The following is a 24560-nucleotide window of genomic DNA, read 5'->3' on the forward strand; positions in this document are numbered from 1 at the left end:
GTCTCTCAGTAATCTTTTAAATGTAAGATTAAGCCACAATTTATCTTCCAATTTAGTGTCTCTCCATCTTCTTCAAATACACTCATGCACGCACATGCATCCTTCTCACTGTCTTTGAGGGTCTGCATTAAAGCCAGTTAATCTATTTCATCTGTCCATGCTGTGACTCGTCCGCCCACACAGCGCATCTTGAACCATCTCTTCCACCCGCGGCTGCTCTTTGATACTGTACCCCACAAAAAGCTGACCGTCTTTCAAAGACTTATCTTTCTCTCTTGTACTCCCTCAGTGGCTCTTCTGCTTCTCTTTTTTTTCTTGAGAGGTGCTAGCAGCTTTGAGTCCACACTCAGAAAAGTTACTCTGAGAAGTCAAAAATTATATAATACGGGAGGGAAAATATTGCCTGACGTTTGCTTTGAAAGGGTGCTTGATACATCTTACACTTGCATCGTTCTTGACATTGTTCTTTTTCATACTCACTCCTCACTCCTCTTCTTGTTCAGCCTACCCTCCCTTTTGTAAACTCGCCTTTTCATCTCCATCTTTGTAACTTCCCCCACTTCCACCTTCTCTTTCTCTCTACAATATGCAAGTCTTCCTTCACTTCATCTTCTTTCTCCTCAGGTATATTTTTTCCATCGCTCTTTCGATCATATGGAAAGCCTCCCCTCCTTCTGTCTGCTATATCTTCTTTCTGTCTCACATACAAATGATAATGCAGCCTCCAATCAATGCTTTAAGCATGTAATGCATAAGGTGGAGGAAAAAATCCCTCTCTTTGCATAAATTTATTCATCCTTTTGATTTTGCATAGGAGATAAGGAAACTTCCTTCCTGGTCCTATTTCAGCAGAATGTCTTAACAAATGATGAGCTGAAGCTCTTTGCTCTTGTTTGTGCATTGACCTGCATCTATGATAATTATTTTCTATTATTTCATGTTATATTAAAATAGTGGACCAGACTTTCAGTTTTGAAACATTAGAAAATTACAAAGATTTTGTATTTATTAATACTGAGAGAATTTAAATGACTTTGCCGGAGTTTTAAGGGTTTTGGGTTTCAAGCTGTGACACCACTCCAAAGTGAACATCGGCTATTAAATGCTAAAAGCCTCCATAATGTTTTTCAGACAGCACAGCAGGACAGTACTGTCTAACATCGTCTTAAGAAAAATGATGAGAAAGTTGCTGTTTTTTTACTCTGACTGTGGCCATTTAATGTTATGAACCAATAAGTCAGCAGGATCTCCAAAAATCACTTTGAAAATGAAATTATTTGTTGTACTTTTGACATACCAGAGAATTTGACATTTGTCTGTGCCATTGTCATTATTTTTTGCTTAAGGCTGCTGCAAACAAGTTTTTTTTTTTTTAATCCTTCAAGCATTTTCCTGAAAGGAATTTAAGGCAGTGGCAATGTGATCAGGATTTTTCTACATCAAGTCAGGTCTGGAATCTTGTTAGACTAAATTTTATATATGTCTCTGCAGTGATATTCTCTTCTCTGTTTTCTGAAAAGTATATTCTGTTGCAGTTGCATCAATTTCATATCTTTCCATTATGTACAACTGTTTATACAAGCTGAGTAGTATGGGTTATGTAGGCTTTAAAAACACAGCCTGGCCAGACAAAGTTACACAAAATGTTTAAATGTTGTTTTGTTCCTTGGTTTGCTCTCATTCAGGTGAGTGTGGAGGTCTTGTTGGAGTACCCCTTCTTCGTCTTTGGCCAAGGCTGGTCTTCATGCTGCCCGGATCGGACCACCCAGCTCCTGGAGCTGCCTTGCACCAAGCTTTCTGTGGGCGACGTTTGTATTTCACTCACCCTCAAGAACCTGAGGAATGGATCTCTGAAGAAGACTCAACCTTTGGAGCCAGTCACCCATATGTCTGTCCCACCCTCCAGCCACGGGCACCTCAAACCCCCCAGAGCCGTCTCAGACCTCCCCAGAGCTGCAGTGGAGGAAGCTCCAGGCACAGAGAGCGGGAGAATGGCATCAGCCAGCGAGGGAGCGGTGAAAGTGGGAAACGGGAAGTGGAGGAGGCTCCAACATAGAAAACGGGGATCTCATGTTTGGGGAAAGAGGGTCTGTTTCTAAAGGTCAGGGTGCCAGCAGCAAAGACGCTGGCTCTGGTAAGCCATCAGGAGGCAGGAAGCGGAGATGGTCAGCGCCTGAGGGGCGAAAAGTAGAAAAATCAGAGGAGGAGCCACCTCTGACCCTGCCCAAACCTTCCTTCATCCCTCAAGAGGTGAAAATCAGCATTGAGGGAAGGTCAAATATTGGCAAGTGAAGGCTAGCAGGACTGTTAATAGCCTTGGGATTTAAAAATATACATAAAAGGATTCTACAAAAAACATGAATGCCCACATTAATGTTTCATTTGTCTTGGTTTTGTTTTCTGTTTTTTTTTCTATCTTGAATACTGTACTGTAGAGGTAAACTTACCCTACATGCTATTCACCTTACATTAAGTCCGTGCAGTTTATAACACATTTTTTATAGATGGATTTTAATATCATATGAGCAATCGGTGCCGTTTTAAGTGGTTTTCATGAGATGACTTATGGTGAGCGATTTGTGAAGTGTGCTAAATGTTTCTTGGTGGCTCTGTGGCACACGGGCACAATGCTTGATGGCTCTGCTTGGCGCGCCACATTACACAATATGTAAATTCAAGCTGAATTAGTTCCCGGCTGGCTTCTTGACAGTAATTTCATTCCCTGTGCACTGCTACTGGACAGCAACACTTTCCCACCACCACTTGCAACACTAGTGGTATAATTGTCAGCTGATCCTGAGCATGAAGGATTTGTGGGTAAATCATGAAAATCTTTCCTTATTAATTCAGTGCAGGAGTTGAAAAATGTCCACATCTTTAATGCAACTGTATCATGTGATATTCACTGTGTCATCAATGTATGGCCGGACCTGAACCAGAATGTCATCAGGTAGCGCCAGTGTGCCACACAGCAGAGACGGAACAACACTTACTTCTGCTCAGTTTGATGACAGTGGAGTCTTTACTTTCATCTTTAGCATTTTCATTTATTTTTTTAACCCTTGTCTCCTCGCTCACCAGATAATTGTTTTCAATGATTGTCAAGAACCTTAATCAGGGGTCATGTAGTCCTAAATTGAGCCTAGGTGGGTCAGTGTATAAATGTGGGAAACCCTAAACCTATTACGTAAAGTGCAAACACACTGGGTTGGTGAACTTCACTTTCAAAAATGTCAAGCGATGATTGCGTACAATCCTCGTCGTTTTTATTTCGATGAATTACTTTATATTTTTTTTATCCAGAATCGCTGTGTGAGAGGAACCGAGAGAATCTGCACGTCAGCTCTGAGAAGGGTCAGGATGTTTCAAAGCACTTAACACACCTGTCACACTCACCATACAGCCAACAAGTTTTTTGTTGTCTCTTTATTTACACAGTACTTGTATGTTTTTAGATTATTATTTTTTTTTTAGACAATGGTAGAAAGTAGCAACAGCACTTTGGAAAGCTTTTTGAAAAAGTGAAGGGGTCATTTGGGTAATGTGGGAGCAGATGTGCCATTGGAATCAACAAAGCAAGGGATGAATGTGACAGGTATTGGAGAAGAAAATCAGTTCGGAAATAAATATGGAGATAAAAGTGAGTTAGAAATATGGTGGTTTCAGCACGTGCACTACATGACGTCAGTCTGCCATGCAAAACGTAGGGAAAAGTGTTGGAATGTGTTTGGAAGTTTGGCATAAAGACTAACAAGAAAAGGGCTTTGAAATATCCCAGTGATGTTCTGTACTGAGACTGAGAGCAATGATTATAAGCTCACGCCACAGAATCGTGAAGGTCATCATATTTTTGTAATGTGTGTGTGTGTGTGTGTGCGTGTGATGCCGGTCTGTGTCTGTCCATATACACACACACGCTTACACAGACACAAAACTGTACAGATGAACCCTAGAATGACCTATAAATGTACTTGTATTTGTCGATATGCATTTAGATGAGTGCAGATGCACATTTTAGGTGCATAATTGTCCCTACTGCAAAGACACTAGTGGACTGCATTGGATGAATGCACACTGCTAACAGTACAGGTGTACAGCAAGTGCTCTGTGGTGTGTTTGTGTATAGACGGGAGTTTTGTATAGGAGTGTCTGAGTACTGTGTATAGGAAAAAGGATATACTCATTTGATACATAGACAATGCTAAATGTCCAGTGTTTTCTACTTGGAGTCTTTACTTAAGAGAATCTGCAATTTGCACATGAGGAGGAAGGAGTTAGTTGGAGACATGACTTTTTTGACGACCCTGTCCTGAAACAAGCCCGAGACCACGTAACACACTGGAGGAGAGCAGGGATTTCTTCCTCAACAGGCACTTACCACATTGTAGAGGAAACGTTTCTACATCAGCACAGTTAAGGGTCAAATTAATTGAGTTACGATGAAACACACGTGAGCTTTAGAGCAGAATTTGAACACGTGCCTGCCTACTTGACTTTAATTAAAGATGACCATTTCTGTTGTTGTTCAAGGAGACTCTTTCCCTGCTGTTGAAACCGGGGTGTGCAGTGAACGAGGCCCGTGCTTCGCAAGCAAAACCCTAACGTCACTAAGGTAAGCAGTTCCTCAACAGATGTGCGTGCTTGGTTGGCTGGACAGTTTACATCTTTAAAGAAGCCGGGTTATTTCACCCTCACAGGATCTAACTTTATGTATGAAAGTCCAAGTTTTGTCCTTTTTCTGAGCTTGGCTATTTAGATGTAGTGTGTGCAACCTGTTGATCCTTAGACCTACTGATTGTACTAATGCAGGTGTGATCAAGAAGTTCCAGGACTGCGACTGTAAATGGCAAAAAGCATGCATGATTTGATTTGGCCACTATTCACTTTGAAGTAGCCGCCTTGTGCAGCGACACACAGCTCCTGGTGCTCCTGCTATGTTTGGAGCGCTCTTTGGAATTCCTAAAGACTTAAGACGGTGCATCAGTCGGTCCTCAGCATGTCTAGAATACCCATCTCATCTGCAACACAAGTTTAACTTAAATTTAATTTCAGGAAGGGGAAAAAGGTCAAAGAGATTCAAATCTGACGAGCAGGTGGGGGGGTGGGGGTGATTGTGTTGGTTGCATTTTTATGAGTCAAAAGTGACCCAAATCCAATGGAGAAATGGTATCTCCTGACCCACACGACACATCAAAGGGTTAACTTGCTGTGACTAAGGCAATAGGCATACATTATTGCCATGATGATAGAGTCACATTCAGGGTATCTGCACCCAATTCCTCTCCTAGATGTCACAAGATGCACTAGAGCTTGGCATTGACAGTTTGAACCTGGGGTCACCAGTGATGATCCTCGACTTGAAGGTTGATGAGGTTGGACACAGAATTTGTTGTTTCAATTTGGGTGGCTGTGGATCAGGTGGTAGAGCAGGTCGTCCAATGATCGAAAGGGTTGGCGGTTCAATTCCCGCTCTCGCCTAGTCATGTTGCTGTTGTGTCCTTGGGGCAAGACACTTAACCCACCTTGCCTCCGTGCTCTCACACTGTATGAATGTGTGTGAATGTTGGTGGGGCTGTAGGCGCGAATTGGCAGCCACACTTCCGTCAGTCTGCCCCAGGGCAGCTGTGGCTACAAATGTAGCTTACCACCCCAGAGTGAGAATGAATAATGGATTCATTGTAAAGCGCTTTATGATAAAATCACAAATACAAACAGCAGGGGTCAGTGCAAGAATTTCCAGGAAGCATTCCAAATGTGGCAACAAAACTGCACAACAGGGATAGAGGCCCAAATTTAAATTAGGTATGGTTTTTGCTTTTTGTGGCTTGGAGGTTCTTGGTCACCCATTGCATTTGATGATTTGCAAAAGGTAAAGGTAATTGGTTGGCGGTTTTAAATGTACTACATTTAACATCAGTGAGAGTGCCCATTGGCATCATGTTTGTCATCTAAAGGTATGGTATTATTATGCATAGCTGTGAGATTAACGTCTAGGTTGCTGGCAATATGCCCGCAGGCATATCTGTTTGAAAATATCTGCTTCTGTTCAGCCTCTGTATCTAGGTGTTGTTTTATGGCTGTCGTTGCTCACCACTGAGAAAGTGAGTCGGTCGTATTTTCATCCCGCTGGTAATATCTGTACTTATGAAACACCGTGCGGTTGACTGTGGGGGCAACAATGTTTCAGGTGGTGGGAGTTGACCAGGGTGAAGGCAGGACGGATGTGTATTGAGATGGATGAGAGATTGGTGGTTGAGTAGGGGGGCAAATAAGGATTGTAAGTGAATGAAAAGACCCCAAACAAGATTTGAAAATGCTTTTATTTTTTTATGGATAAAACAGGGTCCTCAGATCAATGCACCCACAGTAGTGCTTTCGTTTCTTCCTTTTCCTATTGAAACATCATGTTCATCAGTAGTAGAAATAGCAGTAGTGTGGTGCATGTTTGCAGTCTGTGTGTGTGTGTGTGTGTGTGTGTGCCTGTGTTTTCTACATGTATGTACATGTCCATTTTTAAGTGTTTGTCCAGCCCCCTTACCAACAATGAAAAAGCAGAACCACAACATCCACACCAGACCTGTCAGCCACTCAAACCATCCAAACTTTTATTGTTGATCAGGTAGAACATTAAAAAAAAATTCAGCCAAAGCCAAATGATGCTGTTGTTGCTTTGGTTACTGTAGAAAGCAATAGTACAACTATATTCAGGCACTCTTCTTTGTTTGAGTGGGGCATACACTCAGTCACAGAGTGAATCCACTCAAATTCTCTGCAATAAACATTTAATAATGATCCTCCAGCACTGCAACCAAAAACAACTCTTTCTGCCCATAGAGAAAATCCAATTCTGTCATCTACTGGGAAATGTTTTTCCAGTGCTCAGACACCTGAACTTGCTTTTATTAACACTATTCCCCTCATTATGAAGTACATTTCAATCTGTAGAAAATGCAGTTGCAACACCAGTTGCTAGTTTTTCAGGGAAGTATCTCATATATGCAGTAACTGAAGATAACCCCACAAAACCTCCTTTTGTCCCAGCTGGACGGCCATGAACTCTGTTGTTACGCTGAAGGTGAACCTGAAGTGACCAGCAGGTGTTCTGACTCCGCCCAGCTCTGCCTCGTTGCCACGACTCCCGTAGTGACCTCGTTAACTTTGCGTCAGTACCCAATCATAGCCAGCCAGCCTCGCAAGCACCTCCTCCTGAGGTGAAGCAATCAGTTAACCCTTAACAACCGTTAGCTACCTTTCAGTGTGCCTGACCTGGATATCACAGAACTGGCCTCTTACTGCCTGTTCCCCTTAGTAGCGTCATCTTTCGACAGTCGGCCCCCCTATTCACAAACTCCTACAGGCCATTTTTGTTTCTATTTTGGTGGGAAATGCATGCTTAATTATAGATTCTAACACAAATTAAATCAACACATTCTGAACGCAGGATGGAGGGCGCAGCAAATCACAGCAAGGTTTCAAACATTTTTCATGGCTTAAATGTAGTTTTGAATTCATTAACCCTCCTGTTGTCTTCATTTACGGGCACCAGAAAATATTGTTTCCTTGTCTGAAAAAAAAATCAGCAAAAAAAATCCCCAAATTTCTGAAAATGTGCAAAATCTTTAGGAAGAAAATTCCAATAATTCCTTAGAAGTTTCCTTAAAAATTTTATTTAAAAAAAATCCCCCAAATGTGGCAAGAAAATTCTTGTAAATATATTCAAAAAATGGGTAAAAATCTTCCAAAACAAAATCCTAAAAATATCCAAAAGTGATTACATATGTAGGAGTAAAACTCTTAATATTTTCTTTAAGAACATTCACAAAAAGTCAACCAAAATCCAGCGAAATTCACTGGATTTCGGTTTACTTTTTTGTGAATGTTCTTAAGAAACATTTTTAACATTTCGTTTTTTCCACCAAAAAATGTTCAAATATTTTTATCAGAAGTTTGACTGTGAAAATATATTTTTTCCCACATTTTCAAACTTTAAAGCAGGTCAATTTTGACCCACAGGACGACACGAGGGTTAAATGATCCCAAGTTCAACCCTTCTCTCCCCTTGAAACATACCACAATGTGCAATACTTACATTTTGTCCCCTTCCCCTCCTTCACCGTGCCAAGTGTATGTAGCATAGTCCCGACTCCAGTGTCTCATCCTCGTTAATGGCTTGTGTATTTTATTGTATGATGTGTGTCACATCTGTAAAACAAGAGTCAGGATGTTTGTGAAGAGAAGCAAAGAGTTTTCCTGTAACCCTCTTTCCCTTTTTTTTTTTGTCCTTGCGGCCTTCCTAAATTTTTACCGTTCTGAGTCTGCACCATGTGTCGTATGTTTGTGTGTGCTCGTGTGCACCTGGTGTTCAAACGTGTGTGAGTGTGTTAGGGTTTAAGTGAAATGTGTGTGTGTGTGTTTGTGTGTGTAGTGGAGTGTTTTCTCCTCTAATCGTCTGTGAGATCATAAACCCTGACCCTCAACGGTTCACGGTGAGACCCACAGGAAAAACAAAAACCTCATTGCTAGTGGGGACCACTTTTTTTTGTAAAAAAGCAAAAGAAAAAAAAGAGTAAAAAAAAGACAACCAACCAACAGAGATGCACATGTAAGTAGATGTAAAAGACTTGATAATGTTTTCAGCACTTTCTAATCCTAGGACGGGCTCAGTCTAACCCCTCTGTCTCAGACTGAAGCCCGTCCTGGGGGCAACATTCATTCAAAAACAGACAGAGAGAATGAGAATGGAAAAATGAAAGGGGGTGAATATTGATTACTAAGAGAGATGGCTCAAGTTTTTGCACATCACCTTGCCGTAACCTTGTGTTTATCTGTCTGTGCTCCATCTCACTTGGCGCCCGGCGCGTTCTTGGGTCCAACGGGCCGAGGTGTTAGGTGATTCCTTGGTTCTTTTCTACTGGGAAAAAAAAAAAAACCTTTCTCATGGAAAGCATCCCTTCTTTTGTTGTGTTCAGGTTTGTTTGAAATCTTTTCCGCCCAACACTGACCAGGCTGTGCTGTTAATCCGTTATGGTCACATATTGAGTTGTAATTAGGCCGACGTGTTTGTCAGGAGTCGGCACGGCTCGGTTCGGTTGTGAGGTGTGAAAATGGCAAACCTTTGCTTTGTTTGCATTATCTTTGGTGGCAGGAGCTTTTTTTCTGTTTTCAGTCTCCTTGTAGCACTCAATATTATGTCAGGGGACTTAAAACTACAGTATGTAGAGAATGTGTCATTGTTGAGTTTTTATGACAAGCTTCCTCGCTGGAGGAGCACTGCTAATGTCAACTCTTTTTTTTTTTTTTTTAATTTGGCTTCTTGCACAACTTGACAAATAAAATGAATGTTGGTGTGTGAGCTTTGACTTTTTGATCAGAAAAAAAGGCATGTGTGCTCTTTGTTTCGTGATGTTTGTACTTTCATTTTTGCAAAAAGGATGTGTTTTTTGGCACTTTGTTGTGTTTTAAAAGTGAACAGAATTCGATCAGGATTCCACTTGTTTTTTGTTTTTTTTTTCATTAATTTTGTTTTCTTTTTTGTATGATGTCTCGTCAATGTCCATAGCGCTGGATAACCAACTCAGGCAGAAAGAAAAAAAAAAAAAAAAAAAAAACTTTTAGAGGCCCACTTAACAGTTTAGTTTCACCCCAATCAATTTGCATAGTGGGCTGTTTGATATGGGTTATAAGATATGTAAATTTATTACACATAATTTGATATTTGATTGATGATTAACAAATGTCATTATTGACGGTTAACTATAAATTATTATTATGATATTCTGTGTATTATGCTGGAGATGGCTTGGATTACTCTTCAGTGTACTGAACGTCTCTGGTCTGCCTCTCTGTGCACGGCGACAAACACTTTCAGCGGGGGACAGGCTGTTTGGATCCTGACCTCTGATTCTGCCCACTGCCACGGAGGAGGTGGAGCTTCGTCTGTCAGCTGTGGCTCAGTCGATTCCTCCCCCCTGCTCTGAACGCTCAGCCCGAGGCTCGCGGTCGGTCTGTCAGGATGCTTCTTTGCTAACCTGTGACACCAAGTACTAAACTGAAACTTACTGGCCTCTGAGAAGGTGGCAGAGAACTTGGACATGAGCACAGACCTGCACGGACAGTCTGGCCTGCAGGGGGGGAGCCGCAGCAGTTCCAGCCAACTTGTTTGTACTATATTGTACTCACAAGTCCCTGTGTCTCACCACCCCTTTCCTCTATAGCAATGGAGAAACCCTGTTGGTGTATGTATTTGACATCTGTACAAATGCACCTCTTTGAAAAAGAAAATGAAACCTTGACATATCTGGGAATAAAATGACAGTTTGTGTCTTTATTTGAACAGCAGCGTACAAATGTACAGGGTTTCCCAAAAGATTTGAAATCATTTCGCAGGCTAATAATTGTGGCAAAACTTGTTGAAGTAACCTCAAATTTTCACAGAATGTATAGAAACAGATCAAGATTTTATATTTAATGTTTTATTTTTGCTCTGTTTTCAGGTTGAGCCATGCCGTTCACTCCTAAAGAGAAGTCATTCTACTTCTTGGAATATGCTGATGTTGATGATGGTCTACCAGATCCTTTAGCCCTGCATAAGCAGTCTTGGGTGACTGTATGCGAGCATATTCCAAGACGCAAAATGACTTCTCTTTGGGAGTGAATGGCATGGCTCAACCTGAACACCGAACAAAAATAAAACATTAAATATAAAATATTGATCTATTTCAATACATTCTGCGAAATTTTAAGGTTATTTCAACAAGAACTGACAAAATTATTGACCTGTGAAATGATGTTAAATTTTTGGGACCCCCTGTACAACCCATCTCACCCGCCATACCTTCCATGCACAGCTAAGTGTTCATATACTGCCTGTAATTCCACATTTAGCATTAGCTTTGATAGTTTCCTTCTGATTGTTTTTTTTTTTTTTCGCTGAAGGTATCGGGTTACCACCTGCTGCATTTCTCCGTTGAGTTTCCATGTTCTCTCTGTGCCTGTGAGGGTTTTCTCTGGGTTCTCCAGGTTCCTCCCACAGTCTCTGGGCTGTGCTAGGTTTATTGTTGTTTGTGAATTCACCGTCTGTCTGTGTGTGTGTGTGTGTTAACCCTGTGATCGACTGACGACTGGTCCGGAATGTGTCCTAGGATAGGTCTCCTCCCACCCTCTACACCGAAGAGTCTACAGGATGAAGTGAGTATAGCTGATGAGATGCTAGATGACTTGACTGAGCAGTTTAATTGAGCTGATAACAGCCCCCTCTTGTGGCAGCATTATGTAGAACAAGGCTGCTCTACATTCAGGAGAGTGGAAATTCTTGGAAAAAGCTAGAATGTGATGGAAATTCTGTGGCCTTTCTAGTCATTCTCATGCTTCAGGAATCTTTGACTTTTGTTTTCTAGTCTGAACTCATGTGCTACTAAAATAACAACAAAGCTATCAGAGAATATGTTAAATTATATTGTATGTGACACTGGATATGAAGTTTTGAGGTTTTTACAAGTATACAGTGTCGTATCTGTTTCAGCTAATGGGTTACTTCAGTGCAAGAAAAGGAGATTATTTTTGATTTTAAAAGATCAGTTCCGTCAATCACCACGGCAGGGGATAAAAATAGCCAGCAATAGAGTAGAAACGGCGTGTATTTTCTCTGCGATTTATGTTTCATTCACTCTCAGTATGTTCCCCATCACCTCATGCTGCTAGAAGGAATGGCAACAGTGCTATCAAAAATGTTCCAGAAGTTGTACGTCGTATTGGTCTCACAGTTGGATGTATTTCTTTGTCGTTACCAATTTGAATTTGGGATTAAACAATTTAGATGTGAAATTAAAGCTCAATCGCTAAAAAGCAGACGCAGTTTATTATCCGAAAAGAGGAAACGGATCAACCCCTCCACATTTAGCTTCTTCTTCTTCTTTCTGTCTTCCTTGTTGTAAACAGCGGAACTGCTCTTGAAAATATGTACTTAGGTTGGAGGTCTTATTTAATAGAGTTTAAGTGTATCATTACTTTACGTGAACGTCTTTGGCTTAAAGTTCAAGAGAGCAGCCCTTCAGTGCAGCAGAAATCTTCATATGTCCTTGATTTAAAATGTCAGGCAAAGTGGAATCAGTGAAGATGTGACTATTTTAAACCCAGCTGGTCTTAAATAACCCATCCAGATGTCTTTATCTTCATCATAACTCACGTAAAACACATGCACACGGGCACAAATCACATGTAAGTACAGTGCTTGAATTTATTTTTGTAAGGTGTTTTCCACCGCTGCCCTAAATTAACACTATTACTGATTAGCAAAATGTTTTGTTATGTTTCTGTAATGGTTAATCCACCAGTATGTGCGAGCTCTTTGATCAAAATGATATCTTGATCAAAGAGATTTTCGTTGTACTTCAGCACAATGACAATAAAGTCTCTTTATCTTCATCTTTAATGCTATAATATAATTATTGTTGTTATCCACAAAATTTTTAAATGTACTGTTTTACAAAAAGCCGGAAAAAAAACAGTAAAGCAGATTTTAGTTTTTTGATTGAAATGCCAAATTACAGTTATTTGCTTGCATTCCTGAATAGAAATTTTTCTTTAATTTGCCTTCTCACAAACAAAATACTAAGATTTTCAGTTAATATATGTGAATAAGGACTATTTAGCTGTTCCAGTTTGTTATTTGCTTAATAAATAATACATTTTTTAGTTTGAGACACGTTTTTGACAGATTTCTAAAGTATGTTTTCTCGTCTTTATGACAGGCGGTCTGATAAATTGGTTAAGCGCTGTATGTCTTTGTGAATGCAGACTCTGGAGAAGCTTGACAGAATGACGAACAGCAGTGAGGAAGTTAGCAGAGGGTTCTGCATGCAGTTTATTGCGACACGAGTTCTTCAGTGACACTTAAAGGGAGGAGTCTCTGGTTCTTGCATATTGCATTTGCACATTCATTTCAAAATACAGCTCAGTAGAATAGTTTCCCCATAATGATCTTAGCACTAGTTCCAGCTTCCTCGTGCTGAGTGTGTTTACATGTGTTGGTTCACATTCGTATATGCTGTGGATATAGAGAAATCCCAACTGCTGTGAAGATTTTTGAAATACCAATGTTCTTTTGTTCCCATTTCCCTCAACAAGGAAGCATTTATCCAGGTGTTTGAAAGTGGTAAATTGGCATCCAAAACACAGTATCTTCACATTACAACAGCACATGATGGTGTGTGTGTAAGCATGTAAACACACTCATGTCCAGAACAAGTTGAATGGAGCCCTGCGATCCCTCTGGGAGAATTCAAGTCGAACTTTCTTTAATTGCAACCTTCAGGGGCTGGGAGGTTTGTGAGAGCAGATATCCTGAGAGAAACAGGTTGGGTGATCATGAAGTGAGCGTGTGTATCTGTTACAACACAGTCCTGCTTATTGCACACAACATGTACACAACAGTTCAAAAGTTTAGGGCCACCCAGACAATTTCATGTTTTTTGTGAAAACTCACACTTTTGTCCATGTGCTAACTTAAGTGCACAAGGGTTTTCTAGTCCTCAATTATCCTTTCAACCCCATTAGCTGACACAATGTAGCATTAGAACACAGGAGTGATGGTTGCTGGAAATGTTCCTCTGTAACCCTATGGAGATATTCCATTAAAAATCAGCCGTTTCCAGCTAGAATAGTCATTTACCTCATTAACAATGTCTAGACTGTATTTCTGATTAATGTTATCACGGACATTTCCAAGTGATCCCAAACTTTTGAACTGTAGTGTACAATACACATTATGCATCCTGTGCCTGCTGTGTCGATGGCTGTTCTCCCTCCTAGGCGAACATGTGGCTCGACTGTTGTGTGACTCGGATGAAGGTGGTTCTCCTGCTCAGCTCTTTGAGTTTGGCAGCACCGACGTAGGTGCAGGTGGAGCGGAGTCCTCCCAACACGTCACGGATGGTGTTTTCCACGTCTCCTCTGTAGGGAACCTCCACCGTCCGCCCCTCAGATGCCCTAAGGAGCCATGAAAAAGGTGAAGAAGTCGGAATTATTCGTACTCATTTACCCCTCATGCCTATTTAGACTAAGCAAAAAATCTGTAGGACCACAGCATAGGAGTACAAAGTGGATGTCCTACACACACAACATTTGTGCAGTTCCTTTTTGCCCTGGTAATGAATCATCAGAAGTATCATCATGTGGTGCATTACACAGAAAATAGGAACCTGTGAGTTATGTGTGTATTAGTCATATCAAGAAGTGTAGGAATCCCTGAAGCACATTTGGAGCATCCTTTCATGACTCACGGTTATTATCCACCTCAGGATCTCTCACCTGTACTCAGCAACTCCACCGACGTACTTCTTCATGGCTGTGTCAGAGCTCATGCCGTAGAAGAGTTTGTATTTCTTCCCGTTCTTCTCAATCACCTCCCCAGAGCACTGATCGTGGCCCGCCAGCATCCCTCCCATCATTACAAAGTCGGCCCCGGCACCTGAAGAGAAAAAAAAAGGCAGATCAGAGAGGTGTGAAGAGACAGAAAATATTAACAAAATGTGGGTTGATCACTCACCAAAGGCTTTGGCTACATCTCCTGGGCAGCTGCAGCCACCATCCTTAATGGAGAACAAAATAAATCTATGAGCTCAGATTGAATCAGAGAAACAGGTGAAAGTTCCACAGTGTTTATTCTAGCAGCATTTAAAGACTGAGGATGCCCTCTACTGGCTCCAATGCTTCATTATTCCCTTTATTCTGAGAAAATATTGCAATTTTTGTTGAGTTTATGATGAAAAATACACTTCACCTTCCTCACTAACTGTGCTCATTGTATTTCAGCTCCACACATCAAACCTGTAAAGGATTCAGGATTTGACTTTATATGCTTCTAGATTATTTTGTCTGAAAACATCGGGGTCCTTCTGCTCAACCGTCTCTGATTTGCTTGAAATTATTTTCCTTTATCATCACATATCACACAGTGAGCCTAAAAGATAAAAAATTCTTATTTATCATTGGAGAACCACTTTGAAGCTCAAGAACTCTGTCATGCTTGGATGTAGCGATCTAGTAATATTTTTGTCATCAGTAACAAAAGCAAGTTTCTTTTCATTTTTGTGACAAAGTATTTCCTATTAAAGTATTGTATCCTATTAAATATGGTGAAATGCAGCTACATATAGTTCAGAAAAGAATTGATAGTTGACTTCTGCATCATCTATTTATTGTTAATGTGTGCTCAAAGATGGGAATTTTCATTTCAGGTTAATTCTTAATTTCTTTCCAAATTATATTATTTTATGTCATTTTAGCTAATTATAGACAGACAGGCAGATACTTTCTTAATCCTGAGCAAAATTCTAGACTAGTTTGAGACTACTTAATCGAAGATTTCAGGCTTTCATCTCTAATAGTTCCTGAGATATTGTCATTCAAACACAAGGACAAACTGTGCTGAAAGTACGTTGATGGGTTTTTTCATTCCGTAAGTATTTCGTCATGAATCTAAAATAATAGAATTTATTACCGGTACACATAGGCGTCAGTTTAGGGGGGACACCCCCCCCCCCCACACACACACACACACTTTTTGTCAGGGGTCATTTTGTCTCCAACACATTCAAATTCTTCACATGTAAGCCGTTGTAAACCCCGTTTTTTTTCCAGCAGTATAGAAAATTCCGACGCTCATGAACGCACCATCCGTGAGGTTAAAAAAAAAAAAAAAACGTGCAGGTGCTAAATTTGCGCCCGTGCCAAGTGGAAGCTCCGACCAGAAGCGTGCAGGGGCAAAATTTCGGCCCGGGAGAATTTGTACTATAGCGGCCCACAGACCCCTCTACCTGGATGTACCGATAACTCAACAGGTTGAGCCTCCGCCTTTGATGCGGTGGTTGTGTGTTCGAGCCCAGTTTGTGGCATTTTGCCGCCGTTCTTCGACATTTTCTCAAAGTGCTGTCTTACCAACGACACGGAAGCATATGAGAAAAGCAGGCGTGCCGCACCAATGCTTAACTTTGATCTCAAGTAGAGGGCCACAAAATATCGTCCCTGTGGTCTCCATCCCCCCCACTTTTAAAAACAAACTGACGCCCTTGCCGGTACAAGCTATCAAAACTTCAGACAAATCAGAGATTGTGAAGTTGCTCTAAACACTTGACCATCTTTTCGACCCTTGGATCTTCTTCAAGACCACTTGTACACGTTGCTACACTTTTTCGCTTCTCTTAAATCCACTTCCAGTGATCCTCACGTCTCTACAGCCTTCAGTGTGCAACACAGAAAAAGTTTTGCATTAGGACAGATCTGTATTAAAAGCAAATGTTTTCTTTAAATGCAAAGTATCTAACACTGCAATGTTATGTCTGTCATTTTTAATTCAATATCTTGCATATTTGGATGATATTTCACAGACAAAGTTTTCCTAATCTATTAAAATTTGCCCATACTTACAATGATCACAGTTTATTTTTTGGATTATTGCTCACCAAACTGTGAATGGGTTTTAATCCACATTGTAGCTTGTTGACGATAGCTTTGACCACCATGTAATTCTGCTACTTTAATCCTCTACACAGTTACTCTGACTGCCCTTCACCTGTTGTGTAGTTATTTCTGTGCACTGCTGTGGGCTTACAGAGATGATGTGTCCTTTGAGTCCGTGAGCTGAGTCTGCACACTCTATAACCGCGCTGAGCTGTGGGTAGCCCACGCCGGTCTTGATTCTTGTCGTGCACACAGAACCTGCAACAGACAGTTTAGAGAAGCGGACATGAGAGACGCCCATCTGGATCGAATAGCTGCTGTTGTAACGACAAGCACCTGCAGACTTTTGAATGTGGTCTTCAGACACGAGGCAGTAAAAAGGAACAGATTATGCAAAGTATTGTCTGAATCATGTAGAACAAGCAGTTGAACAGAAATACCAGAGGACCAGAACATTTGCAGTCCATAAAATAAATGGCTTTTAAGTTCAGGTTTGTTGTTTGGTTCATTGATTACACCAGTAAAACCATGTTCTGCTTTTTCCACGCCAGGCTGAAAGTCGTAACTTGAATCCTGCAGTGAGTCAGAGACATTATACTGCATAATGTATAGGACATACACTACATACTGTACATGTACGCCCTTCAGAGAACTAATCAAGTCTTTATGAAGCCCTTCATAGTTTAGCTCCACAACATATTTCCAAAATGTTAACTTCCCCCCAGGCCACTTCCCACCGTCCCATGTGAGCCTCACAACCAAAAGCAACAAGACTTCCTCAGTTATTGTGTCCATTCTCTGTAACAGTCTCTCCTTCTGCATTAAATCTTCTCCCATTAATGATAATTTCAAGTCAAAATTAAAGGCTCACCTTTTCCTAATTGGTTTTAGTTTTTCCTTGAGCTGCCCTTGTCATGTCAACCTTCAGTCCTTCTTATGAACCTGCTGTTTGGTTTGGATTTCACTCAGTTTTCTCTTCTGCTGTTTTGCTTTTATAGATCCACGTCTTTTTTTAAATCTAGCTGACATCCTTTATCTTGCTGTCCTGTTCACATGTCTGTCTTCACGTGTTCATTCTTGTCATGCTACTAACTTTTTGTCCTCTCTCTCCTGTAGTTTGTGCTTTGTCCTCTGTCTGTCCTCTCTGCACATATTTTTGGCTCTGGAGCTGCATTTTTCTGATCTGTCCAGTGTTCTCTTGTTGTTGTCTGTTTGTCTCTGCCATCCTTTTCTCTCTCCACTTTACCTTCAGCCCAACCAGTTGAGGTGAATCCTTTGGATTGTTGGGTTTTTTGTTGTATTTTTGAAGAGTCTTAACTTTAATGGCAATAATAGTATATAATGTTGTAGGTTCTTCACCTTCTCAATTCAGTTAGTCTGGTTAATTTGTATTATATGGAATATTATGGGGATGGCTAGTAACTACGTCATCGTGTCCAAAAACGTCACTTCCGTGTCCTACCAAACCAACGATATAATGGTGCTGTGTTGTGTCCTGTGTTGCAACAATAGAAATGATGTAAATAAAACGATATCTTTCAACCACTTTCCTCTGGACGAAAAGGAGAAGAGAAGATGGCTGACACTGATAAGGTAAGTCGGATTTCTAATCTTAGAAAATACATTTAGCGCCGGGAGCTAACGTGCGCTAGCTAGTATTAGCCGCTTGAATCATGTTATCTTTTTGTGTTATGAGGAGTGTTTGGGCCACATTACAAAAGAAACTAAAAGTGGTCGAGAGTAAAGTCTCTGATAATAAGTTTATACTTTTAATTTATAAGAATAAAGTCTGCCGAGAGAGACTTTTGTCCCAGTTTTGGGGACTTGGACTTGCTTGACCAATCTGCCCAAAATACTCGACTTGACTAGGATATGGGTCTATGTGACTTGGATTTAATTGAGTCCAATACTTGGACTGACTTGCTAAAAATGTTTGACTAAGATTGTTTTAACTGTTATGGATTCATGATTAGTGTAAAGAGATGCGTAGTTATTTACATATGCAAATTAGCCATGTGCTCCCGGCAGAAGTTAGCGCTAGAGTGTGCTGCTGGGTATCTTTAGAGTATACTTTTCAAATCTAACATAACAACTCTAACAAAGCCAAGTAAACGACATTTAACCTCACACAGATGATAAAGCTAGCTTTATTTCTGACATCCTGTGTTTGTTAGCTTACACTACTTAGCTACTCACCTCAACACTGTACGTTTTCCTTTTCATTGACGCCTGCACTTTCCCTTTAAAACCACCTGCCAGCACACTAACTCTTACAACTCTGTTTGAGTTGTAAGAGTTAAGACCTCGCTTTACCGACTTCGGAAAATCCGCAAAATAAGATGTCACAGTGAAAAAGGTGACCGGTTCTTTCGCTACTGCCATTGTGTTTTCATTCGGTACGCCGCGGCTTGGACACGGAAGTGGTCCATGACGTCACACTAGCCATCCCCATAAGGATCTCATTTGTAATGTTTACATTTAAAAAGTTGTGTTAATTTGCGTAATTAGTTAAAGGGAGCTCTTCCTCTCTACTGTCACCAGTATGACTTTTCAAAAGGAATCCCTGGATTTGTTGGGTTTTCCATTGATATTTTTGTATGACCTTAACTTCAGTTTTAAACTATTCAGATAAATCAGAGAATAATCAAGGATTTAACCTTATTACTCACAAATTCACCTGACTGTCAGGTGAATTTACTCTTTATGTAATATTGTAGGGTTTTAACCATAGATGCAAACAACTCAAGTAAATTCACATCATAAATAATATTGTAGGCTTTTAGATATAATATAAACATGTTAGATATATTCGCAACACCAGTCTTCTTTCTCTACACCTTGGCTCAATGGCTGTTACCTTCACAATCACTTGACTCTATAAAAGCAGCCACATTTTGCTTGATTCCTACTTTTTGTCTTTCTTCCTTTTATTCTTTCTGTTTCTTGTATATGAGACCCGTGCAGTTTTTTATGTTAACCTACAGAGAACACACTTCTCAGACTATTCAGACACTCAGAACCGTTGTTCCACCCACCTGGCCCGATGCCCACTTTGATGATGTCAGCCCCAGACAGGATGAGCTCCTCCACCATCTCCCCCGTTACCACGTTACCAGCCTGCAGGGCAGACAGTGTTTACATCAGACACACGACATCCCATCAGCCACCAGGGGCACCAGGCACTCTCATTCTTACCATGATGGTGTGTTTGGGGAACTTTCCTCTGACCGTCTTGACAAACTCTACAAAGTACTCGGAGTAGCCGTTGGCCACGTCCAGACAGATGTACTTAAGGGAAGGGACCGCTTCCAGGATGGCACACAGCTTCTCCAGATCTGCATTTCCGCTTCCTGAGCTAGCAGCTACATGCTGTGGTGGGGAAAAAATGGCAGTTCATTTTAAGGAATAAGAAGTAAGAATGAGTGTAATTGTGCTCCCGTTATGCTCATGAGTAACAGTGGAAACAATGGCGAGCTCACCTCTAAACATTCTGGATGACTAGCAGCAAAGTTTTTCCAGTCTTCTACAGAGTAGTGTTTATGAATAGCTGTGAAGAGGGTGTGCTAAAGAGGGAAACAGGCAAGGACAAAACAGACAAGGTGAGGGAGCACAGGATTGTTTAGATGCTGTGAGCAACCTATATATACAGTCTATGTGAGCAACTCAGTGCCAGAATGTTTCACTTTATTATTCGAATAACCCATGATTTGGTCACATCTCCAACTTTGTTTCACACATTTTTAACCCTTTGATGCACAACATGGGTCACAAGTGAGGCATATTCAAAGGAATATGGGTGTGGGAAATAATTTTTAACCCTCATGTTGTCCTCATTTACAGGCACCAAAAATTGTTTCTTTGTCTGAAAAAAAATCTAAAAACTCAGCAAAAAAAAAATCCCAAATTTCTGAAAATGAAAAGGGAAAAAAATTCCATTAATTCCTTAAAAAATTCTCTTAAAAGTTTTATTTAAAAGAAAATCCCCAACATTTGGCAAGAATATTCTTGTAAATATTTTCAAAAAATGAGTTAAAATCTGCCCAAAAAACATCTAAAATTATATATATATATACCAGTAAAACTTCAAATATTTTCTTTAAGAACATTCACATAAAAATTAGTTGATTTTTTTTTTTTTTGTGAATGTGCTTAAGAAACATTTTTAACATTTCTTTTTTGCCACCAAAAAATGCTCAGAGATTTCCCAAAAATGGTCAAACTGTGGACATCAGAAGTTTCACTGTGAAAATATTTTTTTTTCTTCACATTTTCAAATTTTAAATCGGGCCATATTTGACCCGCAGGACGACATGAGGGTAAATGATGCTTCTTTTTCCCCTCTATTCACTCACTTTGCTGAGCACTTGTGCCATCTCAAACGTCCCTGTGGTGTCCATGTTGGCAGCGATGATGGGGATGCCAGTGTAGGTCTGTTTGGAGTTGCGGAATGTGAAGGTCCTCTGAAGATCCACCTACAGGGAGAAAAGGTGTTTATTTTTTTCTGTAAAGCTGACTTAGAGACATTGCAGATTTTGTTAGAAAATGGGAGCAGCTCATGCGGCTCGTGTTCAGAGTGTGTGCGGTCATAATGGGGATGCACTGAATCATTTAGATCTAATGGGGAGCTCCTAGTGCTGCTGCCTGTAATGTGATAAGTAACATGAAACAGGCTAAGCTTGTTATGGCACACAAGCTGCTCCCTTTACAGGAAGGTGTTTGTCTGAACTCACAGTGGAAATCATAGGAATGATTTCTTCCGAGAAGGTCGACAGCATTACAAATAAATCTTATTGTAGTAAGTTCTGACCACCAGACTGATAGCTGCTCAGCATATGAGAGAGTGGAGCTGTTATTTCAATAAAGTAATGCATCGTCTTCTAACAAATGAAATATTGAACTCATAAGAAATAAATCACACCATTTTTTTAATGCAGTACACTGCACTTTTGCTGCTACAAGCTTACTTGTTCTGATGTAGATGAACACTACAATTTGTACTTTGTTTTATATTTTCTACTTCAGCTGGGTCAACATATAATTGCAAGACTTTTTGTAACATAGTTGTCAGGTATCGTAGTCGACATTTTTGCTGTTTTCAGGCCTAAAATCAACATGGCCGCATAAAACCAAACATCACATGGCATTTTTACAGAAACATTCTTCTAAATATTATATATACATTTGAGTAAAAATTAAATTAAAAGTTATTTATAAAGATATTGTATTAAACCCGTAGAAATCCACACTTGACTCACACACTAGATGAAATAACTCAGAAAGCCTTGGAGTCTTGCCAGTCTTTTTTCTTCTTATTTTGCCAAAAAAGAAATATCTGTCATGATTATCTCAACTTAAGATAAAGAACACAATCAAAACATTTTTACATGAGCTCATTTTATTCTTGTTCAGCTAATTAGAAGGTGTTTGTTATTAAATTGGGGTGGCTATTTAGTTGACATTTTAGTGATATCCAGTCATTTTTTATTAAGAAGTGATTGTTTCCATAATAAATAATGATGGAATTTGTAAAGACGTGATCATAATGAACATAAAAATCCCATCGACTTCGAAAGTCCTTCAATTATATATTGACCCTGCTGCAGTAACACAAATAAACAATGTGAAAGTAAAATATTTTTTAGCTTTGCCAAATTAGAATCTTGTGTCAATCTGGAAACTAGTGTTGTGAATCAGATGGTAGGCTGTTAAAAAGAGGGCTCTAATGGAGAAAAACTTATCATCTGCTTAAAACATATTATAAAATGACTCCCTTCACTTAGTGCTCAATGCCTTTCCTGATTAGAGCCAAGACATTTATTATGCAAAGCTACGAAATAGACTAACAGCAAACAGTACACCACAACTTTGACAAGTGGAATCAATTGCAGAGCCTCAGGGAAAAATTGGGCTATAACTCATAAGGATGACATGAAGGAAAGTAGCGAAAGAGATTAGGGGGGAGGACGTGCATATCAATACATAGAACGCCTCTTTTTTTCAATCCAGTAAACTGACTCAGGGTTTTGAGTGTATTTCTTCTCTGGTCACCTCTAACTAGTGACAAAGCATGAATCCAGTGAGCCCAGTTGTAACATGTTGTTGAGATTTATGCTATATTTTAAGATGTGAAGCAACAAAATCCCTAAAAAACAAGTGACATTCATCAGGTGTCGACGCACAAATCCCACTTGGTTGGATTAAAGTCGAGGATCTGAGAAGTGCTGTAATGAATTGAGTTTAATATGCTTAGGGTTGTGTTCTCAAAACATCTGGCTAAGCTCATACAGATGTGTACCGCCAGAGGTTGAAGGATTTAAGTACATTTACTGTCATCTTCTCTTTTCTGCAGGTGTTTTGTTGAGAGAGTTCGCACTTTTAGACTGACAGCACACATTATTTGTCCTCTTCTACGTCTGCAGCTTTAAGGGTTATGTATTTATGCATGCATGTGATGTTATGCTGATATCACTATGGCGTATGGAATGTGCTCTGGCTGCCTGTAACACACACAGTCCTATTTTTAAACAGCTTTTCTGAGAAGTCTCCTGTATCTCATGTTGCTCGCCACCTCTCGGCGGCCGACTTCCACCCACTTCCACTTCCCTCTCTACATCTGGTGCCACGGCGCCAGTATCATGATCGTGGGTCGGTATCAGTTCTGGATCTAGTGACACATCAGAGGGAGTTATAAACAAGAGACACGGAGTTGTGTTGTCCCAGAGCGTCAAATGAGTGGCCGGTAGTCACATAGTAACCTGTTTAACTCGCTTTGGATGATAATAATTATCCAGATCAGGCCCAAAATTATCTAAACCTTCTGTGATACCTCTGTTATTTTCCTGTTTTCTTCGTCAGGTATTGTTTGCTGCTTCTGTCTGGCTGGCTAGTATTATTTTCTGTCACCTTTAAGAAGGTCACTGCACTGTTACGTGGACCGTCAGGCGAGTTTTTGAGCTCACTGAGATACAAAGGCAGTGTACACCTGATGGATGACATAAAACCAGGCAATGAGTGGAAGCAGAAATCTAGAATTACCCTGAATGTGCACTTTTCCGCTACAATGAGACAAGACATTCTTTCAAGATTATTGGGTTAATGAATGTCATTGCTGCTGCTGCTGCTGCACAGGTACATTATTTCAATTCTTCAGCTTGAATCTTCATGTTAAAAGTGGAGCAAACAGACTCAGAGGGCCCCCAAAGCATAAATAGTTAACATTATTCTGTTACGTCACTAACCACAGAGGCATAAGCATACTTCCTGAATGCAACAGTACACTGAGCACACTGCTGCTGAGAATTGTCCTGCTCTGATTGAAGTGTGGATAAAACACTTGAATTACAAGAATCTAACTAAATCAAGGCACCCACCTCTGAGCGGCTCTTCAGGCTGCTCCTCTTGGGTCTGAACAGGACATCCTTAAAGTCCAGCTTGAGGTCTGCGTCCACTCGAGGCATCTTGGATGGCCAGAGCAGTGATGACCAGGATGAGGATGGTGAGGAGGAGACTCCCCTGAGGAGGATTGCAGCAGCAGTGGTGGTCGCCGGTCCCAAGCCCCAACCACCAAACCCGAACCTCCAGGCGGCCAGCGTATTTATATGAAAAGGGTGCCCAGCCCAGCCCTGGCCCCCATGACTTTATTTGGGCCTGGACTCTCTCTCCCTCCCTCTCTCTCTCTCTCTCTCTTTCTCCCTCCTCTCCTCCAGCCTGGTCTCTCTCTCCCCCTTCTCCTTCAGCAGAGTGGCAGCAGCAGCAGTGGCTGAGCTGGCAGGCTGTCCCATCTGCTGACGCATCCACACACACACTCACACACACACACACATACACACACATGGAAGCACTGCAGAGGCTTGTGTGCTGCAGTGCTACAGAGCACACCTGCTGTCCAGTCGGGGCATCGCTGCCTTCACTGTTGGCAGACGGGACAGTAAGAGAGGCAAAGAGACTGATAACATGAAAGAAAGAAAGAGAGAGATGGAAACACAGAAGGACAGACAACACAGGAAAGAGGCTGTGCACTGACAGAAGAAGAAGGGCATGTGGATTCAGGAACATAATGTTTTGTTGTTTCTTTGTACATATGTTTGTGGATTTTTCTTTTA

The 24560-nt window shown here is 40.7% G+C and overlaps 2 protein-coding genes across 2 annotated transcripts in view; one reads left to right on the plus strand and one right to left on the minus strand.

Annotated features, from left to right (window-relative positions):
* The window catches only part of atxn1a (ataxin 1a), a 103722-nt gene extending 101364 nt beyond the window's left edge, over positions 1 to 2358 (plus strand). Inside the window, 3 exon segments of the mRNA XM_022209441.2 lie at positions 1686 to 1941; positions 1944 to 2026; positions 2029 to 2358. Coding sequence (XP_022065133.2) covers positions 1686 to 1941; positions 1944 to 2026; positions 2029 to 2292 — 603 coding nt within the window. The 3' untranslated portion in view covers positions 2293 to 2358.
* Positions 2359 to 12830: 10472 nt separating this feature from the next.
* Positions 12831 to 24300, minus strand: gmpr (guanosine monophosphate reductase). The gene is made up of 9 exons (XM_022209638.2): positions 23829 to 24300; positions 20811 to 20930; positions 19938 to 20021; positions 19654 to 19827; positions 19494 to 19575; positions 16610 to 16716; positions 14546 to 14588; positions 14308 to 14467; positions 12831 to 13986 (listed from the first exon to the last, which is right to left on the minus strand). The coding sequence occupies exons 1-9, from the start codon at positions 23913 to 23915 to the stop codon at positions 13806 to 13808; spliced, it is 1038 nt and encodes a 345-aa protein (XP_022065330.1). The 5' UTR covers positions 23916 to 24300; the 3' UTR covers positions 12831 to 13805.
* Positions 24301 to 24560: the final 260 nt, after the last annotated feature.

This window comes from Acanthochromis polyacanthus, chromosome 11, assembly GCF_021347895.1.
Source record: "Acanthochromis polyacanthus isolate Apoly-LR-REF ecotype Palm Island chromosome 11, KAUST_Apoly_ChrSc, whole genome shotgun sequence".
Classification (NCBI taxonomy): domain Eukaryota; kingdom Metazoa; phylum Chordata; class Actinopteri; family Pomacentridae; genus Acanthochromis; species Acanthochromis polyacanthus.

What these genes read in the sequence shown, in the direction of transcription:
- gmpr (XM_022209638.2), bottom strand. Translation starts at nt 23,915, where the DNA reads ATGCCTCGAGTGGACGCAGACCTCAAGCTGGACTTTAAGGATGTCCTG. An exon ending in GCCTGAAGAGCCGCTCAGAG is followed by an intron (nt 20,931 to 23,828) that starts GTGGGTGCCTTG and finishes TTCTCCCTGTAG; the next exon opens with GTGGATCTTCAGAGGACCTT. An exon ending in TCCCCAAACACACCATCATG is followed by an intron (nt 19,576 to 19,653) that starts GTAAGAATGAGA and finishes TCTGCCCTGCAG; the next exon opens with GCTGGTAACGTGGTAACGGG.